Raw genomic sequence first — 23,013 nt, 5'->3', positions numbered from 1 at the left:
CTGTGAAAGGAGCTGCCTTCCCTTTTTTATTGTTTTCTTTGTGCACAGCATTGAATTCATATAAACTAAATGTGGCTCCACATAAATAATGCAAGTCCACTAGCTTTATAGGCCTCTGTTATGGCGTTGACTCATCTAATGCAAAGAAATAAATTCCGAATCGAACGGAAGAGACGTAGTAGTTTAAGCTGACACCACAGCGTTCACTCTGCCTTTGTGTACGAGGGTTGCCCTTAAAAGTAAGGTGCTGCTGCGGACCCTGCTGGAAGGGCTGAGCGTCAGCGTGTTTGGGGAGGAAGCGGTGGCTTTTCACAGGCCCCTCCTCATGCTTCTCTCCTCCTGGTCCCCGTGACCACCAGCAAACACTCTGCAAAAACGCTGCTCAGGCGGTGTCACCATCTCCAGCAAAGCTCATGCCTCTTGTCCTTAAACACTTTCTGTGATGTTCCAAGTGTGAAGTGATAATGATAAATATCTGTATTCTTTTTCATCCATGAGAAAAATGACGTGTGGAAAAGGTGCTTTATTAAAAAACCATAGATTTAGATTGCAACTAATTGATTTACTCAGAACCGATTCATGTAACTAGATGGTCATTTTATGCATGTAGTTTCAACTTCTTATAAGATAGTGCATTTTTCAGGGGAAGGGTATAGCTCAGAGGTAGAATGCATGCTTAGCATGTACCAGGTCCTGGGTTCAATCCCTAGTACCTCTATCAAATAAACAGATAGGTAAACTTAATTACCCTTCCAAAAAATAAACAAGACAGAAGCCTCAAAAAAAATGTCTAAAAAAAAAAAGATAGTGGGTTTTTTTAGGTGAAAAATTTATTGTTGATTTCTCACTTCTATGTGAATGAAATTATTTCTCCCTAAGCATAATATTACTTTTTTTTCTGCTACCAGTCTTTGTATATAGCACTTTAGATCTTTCCTTTCTGTGGATTCTTGTTGACCAAGTTCTGAAACTGTTTTTAAAACACTGGTTTCTTAAATACCATATGATATTTACTCATATGTGGAATCTAAAAAAACCCAAAAAGACAGATGAACTTATTTACAAAACAGAAGTAGACACACAGGCATAGAAAACAAACTTATGGTTACCAGAGGGGAAGGAGGTGGGAAGGGATAAATTGGGAGTTTGAGATTTGCAGATACTGACTGGTATATATGAAACAGATAAACAAGTTTATACTGTATAGCACAGGGAACTATATTCAATATCTTGTAGTAGCTCACGGTGAAAAAGAATATGAAAACGAATATATGTATATTCATGTATGACTGAAGCATTGTGCTGTACACCAGAAATTGACACAGCATTGTAAACTGACTACACTTTAATTTAAAAAAAGTGAAAAAAAATACTGGTTTCTTATATCCCAACTCTAGTAATAGTGAAGTGTCCCGTGTTTCAGCAGAATGTTTATGGTCTTTGTAAAAGAATGAAGATTTAAAAAACAACAACAACAACTATTTGTTCTTTTGGCATTAGGAAATTGAGTGTAATACTATATATTTTAAAGAAAATTCTGAATCTTAATTACCTATCAGGTAAAAAGAGTTTTCAAGAAATAGGAAATCTTTAAAGGTGTGCCGGGCTTTTATTAAAATGGAAATACAAGTCTGTCTACCAGCGGGGTCACCTCATAGGTCCAGATGTCTTCGGTCTTTGATCAGTGAGAGTTGCACAGAGATAGCCTAATTGTGAGGATATATTAGACTGACTTACATGCCAGGAAAAATAGTGACTTTTCGCCCCTTGTAATGTTAGCTTTCTTTCTATTAATAAAGGTAATATGTTGTTTGTATTCTTACAAGGAAAATGCATTCATAAGTTACTGTGTAATGTGGAAAAAGTAAAAAATAAAGTAATATTTTTAATTCTAGAGATTTAGAAATCACCTCCCTCCCCCCACAAAAAAAAAGAGAGGAAAATAATTGTCATTGATCCTTCCATTAAAAAATAACTTCTTGTAATCTTGCTGTCAGATTTTTTTCTATGCATATCTATATACAAACACACACATGTAATTTGATCATAGAGTTGATACAGTTTTGAATCCTTTTTTGACTTAGCATTAATTGTATTATGAAAGTTTTCAAGCTTGCTGAAGGATCTGGTCAGAATTACAGGTTAAAGCTCTCCCCAGCCATCCGTTTTACCTTTTTTTTTGTATATATATATTTTTATTGAAATATAGTCAGTTTACAATGTGTCAATTTCTGGTGAACAGCATAATGCTTCAGTCATACATGAACATACATATATTCCTTTTCATATTCTTTTTCACCATAAGTTACAAGATACTGAATATAGTTCCCTGTGCTATACAGTATGAACTTGTTTATCTATTTTATATTTTGCAATTTTATAATTCAGGAATGAGGAGGAGAAAATGTTAGCTGTGCATTAAGTTGTTGGAAATGAAGAGGTTTGAGCTGATATGACTTAGGAACAATATTTGAATAATCTTTGTTCTTAAATAGCAGAGAGAGAAAAAAGAAAGGATGAGTTACTCGATATTGCAAAGTCAAAGCAAGAACGTACGAACGCAGAACTGCATAATATGAGACAGGTACGTGCCCAGTTACCCTGCTCTAGTTGGTGGGGAACATTTACAGACATCACATTAGCTGAAGTGTATGCCAGGTGATTTCGTGTTTGGGGCTTTTAGAATCCTAACTACACTAAAGGTATGGCATATTTAGCCTAGCAGATAGGGTCTTGTTTATGGTAGCTAAGGGTTAGGAGACTAGTTATATTAACAACTCTCAGTGCTAACAGAGGGAAAAATAAAAGCAAACATACATGGCATATTTCCCTAGTCACCATCTGACCTGTCTTAGCACCTGAAAATGCTGGTTGTTGGCTCAGTTTAGTTTTGCTGTTAACGCTTTAAATTGATTTGTCATTATCCCTGCCAGATTTACGTAAAACAACAGCGTGATCTGCAGTTTCTTAATTTCAATGTGGAAAATTCTCAGGAATTGATACAGATATATGACTCAAAGATGGAGGAATCAAAGGCCCTGGAATCCAGGTAATCTTGGTTAAGGTGCTGTTAATGTGATTTGTGTTTTATTTCATCACTCAGCCAGTATTTGTTAAGTTCATACTCTGGGCCAGTACCTACTACTACTCATCATGTGGTAGGGAGTAAATATGTGCGAGCTGATAATTGTCGCTCTAACCCTGGGTTGTGGTGAGACCCGATCTTAGAATTTTAGGCATGATCCTCATTTAGACATTTGATCAGATTCATTAAACACATTATTTGTGTGTTTGTTGTGTAGAAGGCTTTGAACTAAAGTAGAAATTACAGAGATGAATCACTTATTCATTCAGCACTCTCCATTTTCAGCACCCTGGGTTCAGAATAGGGAAAGTAAAGATCTATAGGGCATGATACTTGCCTAGAAAAAGTCATTCTAGAGGAATGGTCTGAATCGCTTCTCGGCCTTCTGGCTAAGATCAAGTGGAGAATGGCCTAAGTAAGGTGGGGAGGGGAGGGTGTAGCTCAACTGGGAGAGCGCATGCTTAGCAGGCACGAGGCCCTGGGTTCAATCCCCAGTACCTCCCAGAAGGAAAAATAAAGAAACCTAATTACCCACCCTGACCTCCCCCCACTCCGCCCAAAAGCAAAACAAAACAGAAACAGAATGGTCTCCGTAAACTGCAGTCGGAGCTGATCTTGCTCTCAGCTCGATTTTCCTGTTTTCCTTGTTAATGAGAGACATCTGCTCTTACCCATAACAGGCAGTGTTTGAATTAACTTGGTTTCTGTAAAATTGAAATATAAATATATGAGGCATGGTTTAATTTAACAAGCATAGGACTGTCCCACAGCTCGGTTTAATCCACTTTTCCAGGTAGGGATGTTGCAGGGAGTCATGGAAAGGAACAGGAACTCAGGGAGCTCCCCACGCCCCCATGTGCACCTGAGGGCAGAAGCTGGGCTGGATGACAGCTCTTTTTCCCTGGGAGGGTGGGGTTCGGGATGGGAGTGGTCAGTAGTTGCAGGGAGGGGTGTAAGGATCAACTGCTGCTCCAGTGTGACTGGGGACTCACCGCACTTCGCTGTGCATGCTGTATTTTCCTCCAAGGTCTTTTGCTGGGGGTTATTACACCATTCCTCTGTATCTTGGCTGCGGCTGCTGCTAATACACACCACACCAACCCAGTGATCTCTTGCAAACCCCCTCACTTACTGGCTCCTTTTCCTCTTTGTGCTTCATTTCCCCTGGGAGGTACCTGGGCTAGGTGATGGAGGTTATCCTTTAAGAGCATCAAATGCCTCCATCTAGAAGGGACCCGAGTCACACAGATTACAATACCTGAACATGTGTGACATGAAAAACTTTAACAGAAGATTTATTAAAAGGTTTATCACATTTTTATCTTTATTTTGTGCACATATGTCACTTTTACTTTAGACCAGCTTTAAATATCCAGCAGATAAGTGGGGTGGTCATGAATGCAGTATGGTAAACACATTCAGCACTTTCCAGTGTATCTTTGTACCTTAAATCACTGCCTTTCAGTCCTGGCTTTACCTCTGTTTACTGTGAAACTAATAGAATTAGGAAGAGAAATAACAGATTAATCAACAAGTATTTACAGGACCTTTAGTATATGTTAAAGGCTGTCCTAGGTGCCAGGAGGATTAAAAATGCCTCTACATGTAAAAACAAAACAAAACAAAAAACTTGAGTCTATTGAGAAGACAGGATATATGTAAGAAACAGTGTACGATATAGTTACAATAGGAAACTTGCTGTCTGATTAATTAGATAATTTACACAGTAAGGTAATGGTTTGCAATATAGACAGTAAGTTAAGGATGGGAAGAGGACTGTGGGTAGGTGGGCTTGGTGGTCAGAAAGACTTCTTGGAGGAAGTTGGGCTAAAATTGGGCTCTAAAGAAAGAATCCATGTGCTACCTTAAATTTTCAACTCAGACAACTGGGTCTTCTTAGGAGTTAGCTCAGCTGATGAAGTTTGAGTGAAATACTTGGAATGACAGTAACAAGTATACCTTATAACTTCCATTTTTTGTGATGCCACCATAGCAGAGACATGTGTTTATCAGACCTTGAAAATAACCACCTAAAAGTCGATTTTAAGAGGGAGAAAAATCAGAAGTCACTGGTTAAGGACCAAAAATTTGAGACCACGTTGGTTCAGCAAAATAGGTCAGACAAGAGCTCTTGTGATGTGTGCAAAGAGAAGAAGCTACAGGTTAATACTTCATTTGGGGGAAAAAGTGTAATTGCTATCTCATCTCTATTTGCAAAAGACTTAGTGGAGAAACAAAAGTCTTGGTCTCTGGGAGAAAACATGCAGACTGAACCCGAAAACAAAAGTACGTTTTGCAAGATCCATGCAAAATCACCCAAGGGTGATGGAATTGGGGTTCAGAACGAAGAGAAACAACCCTCGGAAACATCGACATCTGTGTCCGATGAGAAGTGGCAGGACGTCGGTGTTTACCTGGGCCTGGCCAGCTGTCCTGGCTCGAAACCACCAGAAAAGCTGGATGTTGAATGTCCAGATCACATGGAAAGGTCTGGCGCCTCATGTTGCCACAAAAATGAAGCCTGTCGGGGCGAAAGTGACATGTGGGAATCCAAGTGCTGCCACCCGAGCAACTTCGTAATTGAAGCCCCGGGCCACGTGTCCGACGTGGAGTGGATGAGCATCTTCAAGCCTCCTAAAGTGCAGAGGGTCGTCCGCCACAGAGCTGTGTGCACTTGTTCGGGCAGTGCCAGTGGGACCAGATACAGCTCCTCGGCGAGGTGAGTGGTCCTTCACCTTTGTGAACACCCAAGGCGCCTGCCTACTGTGTTTCGAAACATAAAGGGTTGCAGCAGCCACTTCATGCTTGCTGCTTGGCAGAGAGCGGTGTTTGCGGGCAGAAATTGAGTTTGAGACAGACCGTTTCCTCTTTTCATCACAGCCCAGGCGTGGAGTTTTTTGATTGTGCAAATCAGACGGTGTTCGATTCTGGTGAGAAGTTTGTACCTAGGATAGCTTCTGAGGCAAAGGTTTTGCTTAAAAACAAAGTCAGTTGTCATGAGCTGAGCAAACATGTTTTATTTTAGAACAAACGGGTAGGTCACTTTACAAACTAGAATGCTGCTCTGGGACATTCCTCACCCAGGATCCTTTTGAATTGATAAGCAGTTTCTTTCATGTCCAGATTATGTTCCCTAGACCCCAGATAAGAAATTCTCTTCGCCCCCATTGGCTCATTGACACATCCAGCTGCTTTGGCCTTTGTGTTCACTTTACATTCCCCACACTGTCTTACTTTTTAAAATCATGTAAGAGAAAGAATATTTGTACTTAACCGGCTGATAAATGTCATTTTTTTCTTCCGGTTTTACTGAGACAGAACTGACGTACAGCACTGTATGTTTGTGTCCAGCATAATGATCTGACTTGAGTATGTCATGAAATGATGTCCACAATGTGTTCAGTGAACATCCGTTATCTCATATAGATACAAACTAAAAGAAAAAGAAAAAAAGTATTTTTTTCCTTGTGATGAGAACTGTTGGGCTTTACTTTTGCCACAGCTTTTGTGTATAATATACAGCAGCGTCAGTTATGTTCAACATGCGCTGTTACACCCCTCGTTCTTACTTATCTTACAACTGGAAATTTGTGCCTTTTGACCACCTACACCCAATTGGGTTTGTTTGGTTTTGTTTTTGTTTGTTTGTTTGTTGTTCTGGCGAGGGAAGGGGGTAATTAGATTTATTTATTTTTTAAATGGAGGCACTGGGGATTGAACCTAGGACCCCCTGTGTGCTAAGCGCACACTCTACCACTGAGCTACACCCTCCCCCACAGCTGGGTTTTTTTTTTTTTTTAAGAGAAGAACATGAATTAGATATTAGCATTTGCTGCATTATTCAGGCTCATCTTATCATTAGAATTGCTGACTCTTGGGGTCGAGGGGCGCTATACAAGTGTCTGCTATTTTTACAGAAAACCTATCTCTTGGATCTTAGATTACAGAAAGGATGATGTCTCTGTTGAGAACTTTATTGTAATTATCGCACTGACTTTCCTAGGATTTGGGATTAAAATTTCCTTCCAGTGTTTTCATTGTTGGGATTATCTTTCGGCCCTTTTAGTAGCCTGGGTCACTTAAAAAATCATACAGTTACTCTGTCAGCTGCAAAATCTAAAGAGAAATTGGTTGTTACCCTGAATGTTATCTGTTCATGTTTGGTTTTTAAAGATCGTCTTAGATAACTGCAAGTGTCAGTCAGGCACGACTTCCTATTTCTCACTACTGAACCGAACACGCATATATTAAGGGAAAAGCCTGTGCTTTTGGTTTGTTTTTGTTTTTTGTTTTTTTTATGGAGGTACTGGGGATTGAACCCAGGACCTCGTGCATACTGAGCACGCTGTGCTCTACCACTGAGCTGTACCCTCCCCTTGTGTCAGATAGTTTTAAGTGCATAGTGGACATACATTAATGTATGAAAGAAATTCAAATGCAGTATTTTCTCTCAAGGCCTCTTGACCTCTCGAGCTTGAAATAATTCAAGTGACTTCTTGTCCTGCCAGCAGAGGCACGTGCCAAGGTATCCCGTGACGAATACGTGATTAAGTAGAAAGGATAATGATGTTTTCCTGTGTTCCCTTAGATTATAAGAACTTGTGTACCTACTTTTGTTATCTGGCTAAAATGTGCCCATTTACACCACCATTCTATTGGACAAATAGGGGTCTCCCTGCAGAGGGGGAGGCCGCAGCGGCTCCTGGCCTCAGTCACAGGATTCGTTGGGGGGGGGGAGGTTCTGGGGCCTCTTTGCTGTTAACTCTGCTTTGAGCCCCAACTTCAATAACATACCCAGAGACTCAGCTGTCCGTGTTTGTTCCCTGATTACCAAGCACCCCTAGAAGAATTAACGGCCCACAGCAGTGCCTTCTACTTTCACAGAACTTTTGAAAAACCATTCATTAGAATCAATTTCACAAACCAAAAACCTAAAATCTTCACAAGTTTAACTTTATATGATGTTCATTTTTTCTCTCTCTCTTTTGGATATTTCTGTTTCTCATACCTTTTTCTTTGTTGTTTTTTTGGGTGGGGGACTGGTAAGGAGGGCAACTCTATTCTATAGTTGCCCTTTAATGAAGAGTTTTAATTCTTACTGCAAAGAGTGTGCATTAACTTATAATATTCTACACAAATATCCTATCCAAGGGGGTGGGTATAGCTCAGTGACAGAGCGCATGCTTAGCACGCACAAGGCCCTGGGTTCCATCCCCAGCATCTACACACACGCACACACACACGCAAAACCCTGTTAAGATCTATAATGGTCTATTCTAACTCGAGCTTCTTCATTAAAAAATAAAAACTTTTCTTTCTTGGTCCTGTTGTGATCCTTTCAAGTACAAGAATATTAGTGACGTATGTTAGATGTTGTTTCAAGGTGCCTGTTTCCATTTGGTTTTATTGTTCACAGTGAGCTCATTGCCATCCAGCATTCCCGCTGCTTGGGTTCTTCAAAATCTGCCGTAAGAGAGGACGAGAAGCTGATGGAGACAGAGTCCTCTCCTGAAAAACAGAACTTGTCTAAGAGTTTGTTAGTCAACAAAGATGCAGCGCTGCCCAGTGAAAAGGTTTGTATTTCGCTTAGAAATAGCCAGCTTTTCCAAGCAGGACTGCTCCCCAGCAGACTTTTAATTCTTCCGTAGCCTGTGGTGAGTGTGCTTCATTTTGGCTCTTCTTCAGATTTTGTTTTTGTTTTTGTTTTGTTTTTAATTACAGGACTTTAATTATATTATTTAACCAAAGTCATAGTTACTTACCTTCTGTTTTCTTTAAACATCCTTTGGATTAGCTTCAGGTAGGATGTCCCTGAGGTCCTCCAGGTGATCGATGTGTCTATTTTTAATTAAAAAATATTTTAAACGCACAAAATAATGAAAAATATGACATGTATCTGTGCACCTACATTCAGACTTAACATGTTTACACTTTGCCATATTTGCTTTATTTTTCAACCTGTTAAAGAAATAAAATGTTACAGGTAAGGTATAAAGTCCATGTGCCCCTCTGCCCACTCCCACACCCCCTCCACGTAACCACTTGACCTTGAAGTTGCTCCCATGCTTGTTTTACACTTTTGCTGCTTAAAAGTTATACTTAAACATTACATCCTCTTGTTTTGTGTGTGCTTAAACATACGTAAATGGTAAAATGCCACCTGCATCCTTTTGCGGTGTATTTTGTGAGCTTCATCCATGCTGACACCTGTGGCTCTAGCTTCTTCCTTTGGATTGTGGATTGATGTGCAGGCCATTGACTGAATAAACCAGTCTGCTTGTCCACCCCCTACTGACAGGCGGTGAGGTTGTTTCTACACCAAGGTCCTTACTGTGGATGAGCCAGTGTCCCCACCGTAGCCGGGGTCTCCATCGCAGCCCGTTCACAAAGAAAATAAGTTCAAATAAACTTAGTTACTTTTGGTGTCCACTGGGGGAAAATCCGGCTTTGAAACCAAACCTATCTGGGTTCCCATCCTTGTTTTGCTTTAGTGACCTTAGTCAAGTTAATGTAGTTGCTTTGAGCCTCAGTTTCTTCCCCTGCAAATGTGCAATACTAACATCATGGTTGCTTGGTCTCAATGAGATGCATAGGGCCTGGTCCCTAATGGGTGTTTGATGAGTGCTGGTTCTCTGTTAAAAAGTGACCATACCAAGTGTTGACTAGACTTATGAGCAACTGGGACTTTCATTCACTGGTGGTGGGACTGTAAACGGTACACACCTGGAAGACACCTGGGTAGTTTCTTTAAAAGTTAAATATACACCTACCATATGATTCAGTTATTCCCGTCCTACAGAAATGGAAACCTATGTCCACACAGAGACTTGTACACAAATATTCAAGCAGCTTTATTTGTACTCACTCAAGAACTGCAAGTAACCCAAGTATACTGCAGTAGGTGATGAGATAAGCAAACTGTGGTATATCCATACAATGGAGTACTTCTCAGCAATGAAAAGGAATGAACTATTTATACACAGACAGCATGAGTGAATCTCACAATAATTATATTGAATGAAAGAAGCCAGACAGACAAGAGATTGTAATGTGTTTATATAAAATTCTAGCAAATGCAGACTAATCTCTGACAGCAGATCAGTAGTTGGGAATGGGGAGAGGGACTCAGAGAGGCAAGAATTCCAAAGGGGCAGAGATGTGGTGAATGAATACAGCCTGTGTTCACTGTGGGGATGGTTTCACCAGTGTGTAGATTTACCTGTCAGACTGTGCACTTAATTGTATGTCAGTTACACCTCAAAGCTGTTAACTTTTGAAAAGTTATAAATAGGAGGGGAAATATTGGCCATTACCTTTTTGGCTCTTGGGAGACTCTTTTTCAGTGTTTGCACCTATTTTTCTGAGGTAGTATGTGACGCTGCAGGCCTGCGTTGTCCATGCACATGTGTGTGTGCGTGCATGTGTGTGCACATATACACACGCAGATACAGTCACATAGCAGATATCTGTTAAGCATCTTCTAGATCTAGGTCAGTAGTGATCATTGTTCATGGAAAATTAGAAATTAACTTTTCTTAAAGAAAAAATTAGTCTGGGTACTTTGGCGAGCAGTTGGCCTGCTAAAAATTCAGGTCCCCAAGTTCAAAATTAAACAAGAACAAAGACATATTTCCACATATTGTTAAACACTAACAAGCCTTTAGTGTTTGAGTTGTGTTTGGTGAGTGTTTTGACATGGCCTTGGCAAGTTGATTTAAGGAAGGTAAACAATGCCTGGGAGTCTTTTATCGCATGGATGTTAGTTTGTTGTAGTAAGTTTTCTGTTTAAGTCAAATTACTTAGCCAAGTCGGTTCTAAGAAATAAATGGAATTTGGTTATTCTCATATTTAATGTCCTGCTTTGACACGTGCTATCTAAAGTCAGAGAACTATGGATGAATAGCTAGCATTTGTACTTGTTACACTGTATTTACAAAGGTAAACATTTAAAAATGCGTCTTGGTCTCATGACCGCCAAAACTGTGTTGTCTTCCCAGGACGATTTTTCTCCCACAAGTAAGCTGCAGCGTTTGCTGGCGGAATCTCGTCAGATGGTCACGGACCTGGAGCTGAGCACCCTGCTCCCCATCAGCTCTGAGAACCTCAGCAGCGGTGCCAAAAAAGTACGTGGTTCCTCTCCTTCTGACCCCGTCTGCCCTGTCCCAGGGTGTCCCAGGGCGCCGGCACTCGGATGCCAGTCAGAAGGAAAGATTCTCTCTGTCCTGGAGGGGAGGGGCAGGGGTGCCACGCTGTTTTTAAGGAGGAAGAAAAAGTCACCCTCAGATGTTACTACACCCACATTTGCTCTTTCTAATTACCTGGGCATATGCTTATACATTCTAGGGGATTTAAAAAAAAAAAACACTTTATTATAGAAAATGTCAAATACGGAAGTAGAAAGAACACTTAACAATCACAGAGCTTCAATAACCATCAACTTCGCTGTTTGTGTTATCTTCCCTCCTTCATCCGTCCATCCATGTTTCCTGTGGAAGCATTTAAAGCAAATCCTAGACGGCACATCTGTCACTCGCGGGCACTTCATTCCATGTCTAACAGACAAGGACTTCTGTCACACCCAGCCATGCTCACAGTGATCCTTTAATGTCATCTAGTGACTAGACCATGTTACAGTTTCCCCATTTAGCTCAAAAATGTCTTTTTACTGTTTGTTCAAGTCAGTAACCAACCGGGGTCCATGTGTCACACTGCCTGTACCTTCTCCATCCCTCCGTCCCTCTCTCCTTCCTCTCCTCTCTTGCTTCTTCCTTCTCTTTCTTCTTCTTCTTTCTTTGTTTTTTAATGCCATTTATTTGGGGAAGAGACATTGGGTCATTATCCCGCAGAACGTCCCACAATCTGGGTCTCCCTGATTCCGTCCTCACTGTTACTTCACGCCTTCCTCTACCCCTTTAATTCCTGTGAACTAGTATTTTGATCCAGCGACTCGATTAGACCCGGGATCAGTTTGGGTGTTGTGTGTGCTTTGGCATGACTCCCCCGTTGGCAATGCCGTCTGCCTCCTGTTCCGTCGTGTCCGGAGGATCCTCGTATCAGGTTGTCGGACTTGTAGAGTCAAGCTTGCTCAGGGGTTCAGGAGACTGTCAACCTGCGCTTTTATATTGCAGTTTCCCAAAAGTTCGCTTAATGAATTTAGCACTCCTTGATTAATGGGATTTATATCTATGATTTCATTAGGAATTGCAAAATAGTAATTTTCTAAATCTGCCGTTCCTTTGGAGAGTGTTTCTCATGTTAATTTTAACTGCTTTTTCTGAGCACAGGAACATTTCAGTAGCAATGATGTAAGTCATTTTGTAGATTTTATAGCCTGACATAAATAGTGGAAAGAACACTGAACTTGAAATCAGGATCCTGGGGTCCCAGTTTCCTAACCTGTAAAATAAGAGTTTGAAACTGATGCTTTAAGGGTCCAGGTACATCACTTGGGTTTGCTGTGGGCATAGTTAAAGGTATTTGAAAGCCACCGAGTTACACTTTTTTGTATCCCTGACCAAAGAAACTAAAACAATAAAAGACCTGCAAAACACTGAAATACCATTCTTTTAAAATCACCTTTATTGAGGTATAATCTACAGTACCTCAATAAATACAATAAAGACATTTTACTAAGAATGTCTTCAATGCCTTTGTACTTGTTCCTGAATGAAGAACTAGTGTAGGTCACCAGTCCAGTGAGTTTATTTAGCTTTCATGTATATTGATGTACATGCACATTGCACCCATGTGAGCGACATCCCAGTCAAGACCTAGGACATTTCCATCACCCAGAAGGCTCCCTCATGCTCTTTGCGGTGAGTCCTTCCTTTCCCCCACCCTTGGCGGCGGCTGCTCTGACTGCTGTTGTTAGAGAGTGGTTTCTCCTCTTCTGGAACGTCACAGAAATGCACTCACACAGTCTGAGTGTGTTACGTCCTTACCGAGCTTCTTGAAGGAGGATTTCTTTGAGATTCATCCATGTTGCTGCGTGTGTCAGTATTTCACTCCTTTTTATTGCTGGTTAGTATCCCACTGTAGGAATAGACCACACTTTGTTATTCACCTGTCAATAGGATATTTGGGTTGTTTCCAGTTTTGAACTATTAGAAGTAAAGCTGCCATGAACACAAGCCTTTTCTTTTTTTTAATGGACCTATGTTTTCTTTTCTCTAAGGTAAATACCTAGAAGTGTTAGTTGCAGGATTTAATTTTTTTTTTTAATAAACTCTCAAATCAGGGTGGTTGTGCCATTTTACATCCCTACCAGCTGTGCAGAGAGTTCTGGGAGCTCCACATCCGCACCAAGCCATGGTTTTGTCAGTGCGTTTGAGTTTAGCCATTCCAGTAAATCTGAAGAGGCATCTTATCTTCATAGTTCTGCTTAGGTCTATGGTTCATCTCGATTTAAATTTTGTGGATGGTGTGAAGTAAAAACCCAAGGTTCACCTTTCTCCGTACAGATATTTGCTTCCAGCATCATTTATTGAGAAGACTTCCTTTTTCCATTGAATTACTTTCAGCATCTTGTTGAAAATCAGCTGACTGTATATTGAGGGTCTATTTCTGGACCCTGCGGTCGGTTCCACGGACCTGGTCGTCCCCCTTACACCAGTACCGCATCGTATTGGTTGCGTAACTCTGCAGGGAGTCCTGAAATCACTTAGTGCGCACATCCCCCACTTTGTACTTCTTTTGCGAAATTGTTCTGCCTGTTCTACACGCTTTGCCAGGTCCGTAATAATTTTAGAATCAACTTGTCAATTTTTTAAAAATATACTTTGATATTGTGATTTCTTTGAATCTACAGATCACCTTGGGAAGAACTGACATCTGTCAACAGAGTGTATCTCCAATTAAGTCTTCCTTCTTTTCTCTCAGCCATGTTTTATAGTTTTCATGTTAGTAGTTCACCTTTTGTTAGATTTATTTAGAATATTTTGTTTATTGGTGCCATCATATGTGGTATTTCAAATTTTATTCTCAGATTGTTTGTTGATGACATAAAGAACTATCATTGCCTTCTATAAACTGCCTCTGCCAAATTCACCTGTTCTAGTAGATTTTCTGTGGATTCTCAGGACTTCTACATAATCATGTCATTTGTGAATACAGAATTTCCTTTTCCAGTCTTTACGCCTTATTTCTTACTCTTATTGCTCTGGTTAAGATGTTCAGATCAACGCTGAATAGAAACGGTGAGACCAAACATCCTTGCCTTGTTGCATGAAATACTGTCTGGTGGCATTTCTTGCTTAGCTCTTCTTCACATTGGTATTTTGTTAGATTCAGAGTTCCGCGGGGCAGTTTCCCTGAGACACAGATGATCTGAGCCTGGAACGTTAACCATTCTAGAATCAACATGCTCATTACCACGAGCCTCAACAGGTAGCTGCAAAGATTACCGTAAAGAAGAATGAGCTCCCAGAGTAGTGACTTTTAGAAGTATTTGTACCGTATGTGCCACGGAAGCTTTCCAATTAGAAACCGTCATGGACTTCACGGTATTTTCTAGGAAGGTTTTGTTTTTTCTTGACAAACTCTTTGAAACATTAATGAAGTAATTTATTTACATGGGGGCAGAACATACTTTTAAGTAGTGGTAAGGCTGGGTTTTTTTAACAGCTTTATTGAGGTATACTGTACCTACCCTGAAGTTCTCCCATAAAGGTGTACAATTCGGTGGTTTTAGTATATTTCACAGTAGAGCAACCATCCCTGTCCAATTTTAGAACACTTTCATCACTCCAAAAGAGCCTGCACACACTGGCAGTTACTCCCCCTCCCACCTCCCTGGCCTCGGCCACCACTCAACTGCTTTCTGTCTTGACTAATTTGTTGCGCAGAGACTTTTCATCAGAGTTAGTTGAACAGAATTCAGGAGATCCGTAAACTTTGACGGGGTTAAAAATTACACCTAAGGTTGTTTCTATTAACCTCTAATTGACATGTGGCACTTCCTTCAATTATGAAGATAGGAAACAAGGCATAGTAGTACATACTGCCTGTGACCCTGTCATCGGTGGAGCCCGAAGACAGCTCCCCAGCATGTCACAGTGATGGCGGGTGTCTTGAAATATCATCTATGCTGACACTCAGAATGACAGACTGTTAGACCCACTGCTAGGTCTTACTATTTAATGCACTAATAAGAATATGTATTATTATATCACAATCTTGTTCAGTTTTTTGACAACCACAGTTACATCTGCTGTGATGCAACACACAAGTTCCTAAAAATCACCACACAATGCAAAAGTGCACAATAAAAACCACACCGTTTATGGAGAAAATGGAGTTAGGAGCATAACACTCAAAAACTTTATCAATGGCACACTTTTTTTAAAAAAAAGGACAGGGATGTAATTTAAATGGCAGGATAGTTTTATACGTGTTAAGTAGTTAAGAAATACATAAATCTTGCCCTGAATGTGGCACTTCACCTTGAAAAAGACCTTAAGTTTGCATGTAGAATCGGAGGTCGGGGAGGCTGCAGCTCGTGATGTGTCAGGAAGTGGCGGAGGAGGGCTACGGGGTGGGGCGTCGTAGCAGCAGGTGTGGAGGGACGTGGCTCCACACGCCAGGGAAGCTGGGGAGCCGGGGGATGTTTGAGGGGCGGGGGTGTGGGTGTGTATCCGGGGGTGTGTTCCTGCACAGCAAGGCCCAGTTCACCTAGTGTTTCTTGTGGACAAAATCACTCGTGAACAAACGCAAACTTCACATTACGCCCAAGTTACTCCCTAATGCATCAGGTGTGTGGGAATGGACTCACGTTTTCAAAGCAAGCGTCATAGCGGAACCGTGGCCACAGGGTGTCCTCTCAACCTGTCCGCAGGGCTTTGTGTTAAATCGCTCTCTAAGATGGAAGCAGTAGCTCCCTCACGCGTGTCCTCCGAGCACAGCTGCATGTGTGTAAGTGTCTCCATCAGCGTGAGTGTCGCAGTGCAGGAGGGCCGGTTCCATCCGTGGCCTCTGCTCTCCCCCAGCGCCGCGAGGGGCCCCTCTCACTCCCTTCGGCCTCCTGGGTCCTAGCGTGTGCCCTGCCCGCTGCAGAGGATGCTGGGTCGATACCGTGAAAGGACCTGACGGGACAAGCTCAGGAAAAGGGCAGAACAGTGAACTCAAGGATAGACTGGAAGAATGCTCACGCTCTTTGAGGTTGGTGAAAACTTGGCTGAAGAGAATTTTCGAGCTGGAAAGATCCAGAAGAGAGATCTGACCCCACTCAGACCTTCCGTCTTGCGGGTGAAAGTGACTGAATCTCTTGCAAAACATCCCACAGCTGGAGTCAGATACCATTCAGCTGGAGAAAATATTGTCTTCAGGTGCAGTGAATTTTCCAGTGGATTATTAATTGATTCCAGAGGTGTGGGGGAAACAATTTAATGAACAGAAATATACGTGGCAACGCTGTATAAACTCCTCCGCTCTGGGCCTTTGAACGGGGTATAGCTGGTGACAGAAAAAGTAAACGGTTTTGTAAAAACTTCTCAGCTTTGGCAGTCAAGAAGCAGGGTGAGCTCTGAGCAGCCCGTGTGTCTGCTTCACCGGGGTTTTGGTATCTGTTGCTAAAGACACAGGCCTTCATTTGAAGCCTTCCTTTGAAACAGGCCCTCTCATACGTTGCTGGGGGAGAGCAAAGTGATTGAGTCCTTCTGGCAAGGAACCTGTCAGGTTTTGTAAAAGCTGCAGAAGACCTGGCCCGTGGACGGAGCAGCGTCGCTTTGGCGTCTCTTGTTCAGGCCCCTCTGCGCGTGTATCACGTGAGGTGTGCATGCCCGTTTTTCACGGCATCGTTGCTTTATAACAGCAAGAGTTAGGAAACGATCCAGGCGTCCAGCGGGAAGGAACTGAGTGAAGAGCTCGTCCACAGATGGAGTTACCGCGGACAGCACCGAGGAAGGCCCTGGATGCAGGAGTGTTTCCAGGATATACTATTAAGTGGAAAGAAGCGGACCCTGAGCGGTTCCTGTGGAACTCCACGTATGGGAGGGGACTGAGAACATATGTAATTTTTTCAAACCATGCTCATGTGTGAACTATTTTTAAAAATCCAATAATTTAAAAATAGAGAAAAAAGGAAAGAATAAAACAGCACAGCCGGCCACACCCCCCGCCCCCCCCAGCAGGTTCCTGTGATGTGGGACTGGGGCCCGCCGCAGCCAGACGCAGAATTTGGAGTTCTGACTAGGACACGGGGCTGGACCTCATGACTAATTTGAGACCATTGGGGTTCCTTGTTGGGGTTCCTATCCCGTTTTGTGGCAGGCTGATCAGGCCTGTGATCCCTTTTAGGAAAATGCTTTTAAATAAATGAAGTAAAATACATCAGATTGTAAAATACATAGGAGGGCTATTCAAGTCGAGAGGAAGCAGCGTGGTGAAGAGCACAGACGTCTGGAAGCATCGAGAATCACCCCACGGGGCTGCGCGGAGGCCCCACGGGGAGGAGGGGGAGGCTGAGAAGGGGGGTCCCCTCCAGCCCATGGCCATCTCCTGAGACTTCTGGTGCCCCTGCAGGTGTCATCCTCCTCTTACTTCTTTTTTAATATCTCCCCCAAAACCTAACAAGGCTAAGCCTTCTGTCACACTCCGCACTCCGATGAATTCCAGTGGCACTTAGAGTTGTTGGTTCTTCTTGACGATCATTGTCTTCGTTAAGGGCTCACCGCACAGTCTACACGAGGCTGACAAAGAGCCAGTGACACCCGGGCGTTAGCCGACTGCCAGTTTAGCCGCAACACACACGGTAAAGCAAGCAGCATTCCAGCTGCGGGACTGGAGCCGGAGGGGCCCCTCACATGAACAGGAAGTCAGTACCTCTTTGTTGGGTGTGTGGATGGTGGTTGCATGAAGTTACTTCATTGTGTTTAAGCAATTCCCCAAGGTCTTGTACAGGCATTTCCACTCTATTTATGAATTTCTTCTTTGGCATTTTCTAGTTGTTCTATTATAGGTACTAATTTGGGAGTTGTTTTGTAGAATGGAGAAGTCTCAGAAGACTCAGCTGAAAAGAACACACTTCTCAGTAACTGAAGAAAACAGTTGTCGCCTTCAGTATTCCCTGTGATCGTGGGTAAGTCACCTTTCCTTGTCCCACCTTTTATCTCAGTTCACGTTTAATAAGTAACTTGAGAACACTGATAGAGTCGTGGCAGTGCATTTGTTTGACCCGTAATCCTTTCTCTTTTGCTTGACCTATTTACACACCTTCTAAATTTAATCCGAGTAGAATGTCAGTTACTTTGTAAGAGAAAGATGCAGTTCAGAAAACTCTTGTTCCCAGTACCTAGACTTTTAAACCTAGGGAAGTGAATACACATAGCTTTCAAAATTGGAATCTAAACAGTGTATCAGCACGTGCTCCAAATGCCTTTCTGGAAAGGAGTCTTTACATGAGGTTTGAAGTTTTAGAAGAAGGCGTATTGGCCCAGTAAGCACTTTCTTGATTTGTGTTTCCTTCTGTCAAACCTTCATTTCATACGCAGTTTCTTTAGAATCCAGTTTGATAAGTGAAAAAGCGTCATCTTTTCAGTTGTTTTCAATTTAAGCTCAGGAGCTCTTTAAAACGCTGAAAGCGTAGAGTTTAAGTAGCCCTCTGCCTGGCTCCCTGTCTTCTGTGCTCTCTCTTTGCTGAGAAGTTTCCCTGAGCCTCACATTTTGCATGACCTCATGTTGATGAGAATCAGCACACAGTTAATTTTTCAGAGGCTGGGAGCTTACAGCGCACTATCCAGTCCGGTGCTCATTGATTTTGATTTTATTAACTCTGTTTCCTTCCTGCAGAAGCCGATTTCTCATCCATGTAGAAGGCAGGAAGCAGACATCCATACCTAATACTTAACCTTGAAAACAAAAAGAGGGCTGTAATCCTTCATAAACATCATCTAATACCAAAGAGGAGCAGAAACTGAAAGTTAATTGTCAAACATCTATATTTTGTTTGTTTTCAGGTTAACCATTTTCACTGTGTAAGAAATTAGACCTTCTTGTATGTTATGTATATAATACGTAAACTTGGGATTATGCTGAGAGAGAAAAAATATTATCCGTAAAGATGCAGACTACAGTTAAATACCAGAGGAGCTCTTTAAAAGTGTGAACATCAAATAGAGAATCCCTGCTTATAAAATGCTATTTTAACTGTCTGATTTAAAAAAAAAAACCTGTGCATTATATTTAAATTATAAACCAGTAGCCTATCAGAGTCAGCAACAAATATATGAGAAATAATGTCCTCCTGTGGTTTTGGCCCTGGACTTTGCTGTGTAAATAGGCATAAAATGATATGATATCAAATATTTTTAACTGGAAACTGTCTCCCGGGTTACTGACAGTTGAGGTCCTTCTGTCCCAAAAGCTGAGTGGAGCCCATCTTGTCTGAGTCAGTGGTAGTCCTGTCAACTTACACAAGCAAAAGCTTGCTGGAGGATCAAGTTTTATGTGCATTTTTTTTTATCGTTAAAGACTAAAACACTTCTATTTTAACTTGTAAATTAATTTAATTTTTTAAGGAATATACTATGTGCCTCTCTGTCCCTTCTAAGAGAATGGATCAGCTTCAGTCAATAAAAAATATTTTTAATAATAAAAATAATTGTCTTTGGTTTCTTTTTATTACACAGGGGTGAAATAAGGAAAGTTAGTCTCTTGAAACCAAACCTGGCAAGTTAATTTCCTGAGGAAAGGGGGATGTAATTTTTTTTAAAGCACTGCAGATATCAAGGTTCTACTGTGCTACATAAATGCCCCTTTGTTAAAAGGTTTCAGTGCTACTTCAGAAATGATTTTCATTAGAGTGGGGGAGCCACCCCATCCAGCCTTTTTAATTAGGGTGCTGAAAAGAGAAATTGGGTGACGTTTGGCTGCCTTCTTTATAAATGCTTGCTTTCTCTCCCAGGCTAGGCTGGTTTGTACAAAGCAAGACTGAGAAAGATACAGTCGATTCTGAACTACTGCCTCCAAGCTGGAAACCCAAAATGTCCCTGGAGAGGCTGACTTCCAGTCTGAGAAACGAAATGTTAAATTTTCTCCTCCTCTTTATGATAGGTTCATGGCTACCTGTCAACCTGCCTAGAGAACACTGATTAGGTGCTAAGTAGAACCATTGCAGGGAACCAAAGGATTTTTTAAAACTCCGAATTTATTTTGTGGCTAAACGTGTTTTAGCTCATTGGGTTATACTACCTTCGGCACCTGTTCTTGCCCTTCCACATTCTTGTGAACTACAGCACTTGAGGTTCAACAGTGGAAACTTTCATGTTATCAGTCGATCTACCTCAGCCTAAGCCATTTAAATATGTGAGCAGTTTCTGCTAAGGAGAGACAGCCTCAGTATGTTTGAAAGAGTTGCAAGATAAAACTAGATTTTAGCCTTTCTATTTTGTCATCAACATTCTTTCATCTTAAGAGGAGGCAACTAAACTGTGCTATAATTTGCCTGCCAGAAATGATCTCAACCGTCAAAAGAGACTGACGTAAGTGTATTTTTAGAGTCTGTGAACAGATCTATTAAACAGAAATAGAAATACCCCAAAAGAGAGAAATTCTGAGTCAAGATAATACATAAACACTTAAAAACAGTTTTACCTAAAAAGTGCTAATTGGATATGTGGGATTGAGAGGCTCTGTGGGGTAACATTGGTTCATTTCAGGAACATGGCTCAGGTGTGGAACCTTGTGTGGCTAACAGACCCTGGAGTTTTTCCTGGTGGCTTTGACCTGAGATTTTTCTTCTCTGGTTAGATACCCGTAGCTTTGTGGCTGTTTCAAAGTCATGCACGTCTGTTTTCTCTTGAGCCGTGGGATGACGATGTTAGGGTCCATTTCAGGAAGGTTCATATTCTAAGCCTTAAACAGAATCGTCTTAGCAAAAACTGCATACGTGATAGAGAACAGTGAGTAAGATCAGATTAAGAAACCAGACACATTAATCAGGACCACTGCTGACAAAGTAGGTTAAAAACCAGAATGGTCTTTGAGAGTTTATCAAATGAAGAGAGCACATTAATCAGTCCTGTAAATGATGATTTCTGGGTTCTCAGCCAAATGCATACTTAAGAGATCTAACCAAAAAAAGGCAAAATAATTTGCACACTAAGTATGGCTTTGCTGGTCACTGGAGACCCAGCAGTGAGCAAAGCAGACTCAATCTTTGTTTACAGTCTAGTGGAGAAGACAGATCTTAAACAAATAATCACAAGTAGTTCAGGAAAAACTGGTAAATGCAAGAAATAAAGCTTTGAGCTACCATGGTCAGCATATAACAGGGACATAGTTCAAAGGGGAGGGTTCAGGGTAGGCTTCCCTGAGGAAGTGATGTCTGAACTAAGCTGAAAGATGAGTACATGCTAACCAGCAAACAGGAAGAGGAAGAGCATTCCAGACAATAGTAACAGCATGTGCAAAGGCCCTGAGGTGGTAAGGAGCGTGACACATTTTGGGACCTGACAGACTAGGATGGAGCAAGATGAAGCTGGAAAAAGAGGCTGGGGCCAGATCATACACACGTGTCAATGAGGCAGTATGGGGATTGCAACACTATTATTTTAGTTAGCCCAGTGATGTAAACTCTATTTTTTGTCTTCTTGGGTTTTCCTTGAAATCAGGTCTAATTCGTATCCCAAGTGCTTTGCCCTTGTCATGGCCTGGAGAAAGCATTAAACAGCCCTGGAGATACACCAAAATGGCACCCTGATTCTGATGACAAGAAGGATCTCAGCCAATCAGTGACAGAACCAGTCCTAGAACCAGATCTCCTGCCTGAAGATGTTTAAGAGATGAATCTGACAATGAAGGTTGAGGAAACTTGTATCCTTATGTCCCCAGGATGCTCTTCTATCATTCTAAGCCGCATGTTGAAGTGTGCCAAATTATGGGGGGGGGGGGGTGTTCACTCACTTTTTCAACACCTTCATTACTAATGCACCAGACACCTCGCTAGGCTCTGAGAGTATAAAACTGAGTAAGGCAGGGTGGTCCTTGCCCTCTAGCAGTTCAAAACTTACCTAGAGACAGATAGATGACAAATCGTTTGAGATGCTTTAGCAAAGGGCCCTGGATCCCGACAAGGCTGAGCACAGTACCTGGCATAGTGATAAACCATTATTACGAAGAGCAGTAGGGGAGTGGGTGTAGCTCAGTGGTAGGGAGCATGCTTAGCACGCACGAGGTCCTGGGTTCAATCCTTAGTGCCTCCATTAAAATAAGATGTAATTTTATTTTTTAAAAAAGAAAGGAGTGGTAGTTGGTTGCTGATATTAAGTCCCTGTGGCAGACACTCTAGACCCAGGGGGGTTGCCTGGTTTACAAGAAGGCACAATTAAGTGTGAAGTTCACAGGGTAAGTGTTTTTGTTGGCTGCGGAAAAAGGAGTCTGAGAAACAGCTGGTCTGGAACCTACAGGCCCTTTATTGCGGTCTTTATTCCACCACAGCTGTTGACTAGGGCGCTGAGGGTTAAAAATGAAATAATACATGTACAGGGTCTGGCCCCAGGCCTAGTATATAATCAGCATTCAGTAAGTATTAGCTATTGTTATTCTATTGTAGTTCTGGTAAAAAAAAAAAAAAGGCTTTCAGTGATTGGAATTAGATAAAGCGAAGTTAATTCCTCTCTTAGATGAGTGAGAGGAGAGCCTTGTCAAAGACGTCTTTCAAGTTCCCAGTGTCAATTCTGGGTCTAGGCAGTGAGGAACCAGCGAGGTTACAGAAAGAGTTGTGGGGACAACGTTCAGGGTTATGCAGGCATCATCCTCCCTCTTCAAGGGGAGTCCTGAGCACCTGTATTGGGTGATTTCACACCTGTATTCTGAGAGGAAAGCTGATGACAGCAGAAAGAAAATAACCATTTAAGAGCATACATTTGGGAGAACTGTGATTTTTTAACTTCAGTCTTGTGATGGATAATTTAAAAGGCAAACCAATAATAATG

At 41.7% G+C, this 23,013-nt stretch overlaps 1 protein-coding gene across 8 annotated transcripts in view; it reads left to right on the top strand.

Moving 5' to 3' along the window:
• Positions 1 to 19,673, top strand: part of CCDC62 (coiled-coil domain containing 62) — a 34,991-nt gene extending 15,318 nt beyond the window's left edge. For 6 of the 8 annotated variants that reach the window (XM_074356525.1, XM_074356528.1, XM_074356526.1 and 3 more), the window contains 7 exons: positions 2,496 to 2,584; positions 2,934 to 3,049; positions 5,079 to 5,804; positions 8,502 to 8,658; positions 11,083 to 11,208; positions 18,065 to 18,158; positions 18,869 to 19,673. In XM_074356525.1, coding sequence (XP_074212626.1) covers positions 2,496 to 2,584; positions 2,934 to 3,049; positions 5,079 to 5,804; positions 8,502 to 8,658; positions 11,083 to 11,208; positions 18,065 to 18,118 — 1,268 coding nt within the window. In that variant the 3' untranslated portion in view covers positions 18,119 to 18,158; positions 18,869 to 19,673. The remainder of the gene's footprint in view (positions 1 to 2,495; positions 2,585 to 2,933; positions 3,050 to 5,078; positions 5,805 to 8,501; positions 8,659 to 11,082; positions 11,209 to 18,064; positions 18,159 to 18,868) is intronic. The other 2 variants (XM_074356523.1, XM_074356530.1) reach the window with 2 other exon arrangements.
• Positions 19,674 to 23,013: the final 3,340 nt, after the last annotated feature.

This window comes from Camelus bactrianus, chromosome 32, assembly GCF_048773025.1.
Source record: "Camelus bactrianus isolate YW-2024 breed Bactrian camel chromosome 32, ASM4877302v1, whole genome shotgun sequence".
Classification (NCBI taxonomy): domain Eukaryota; kingdom Metazoa; phylum Chordata; class Mammalia; order Artiodactyla; family Camelidae; genus Camelus; species Camelus bactrianus.
This window is presented reverse-complemented; position numbering and strand designations above follow the sequence as displayed.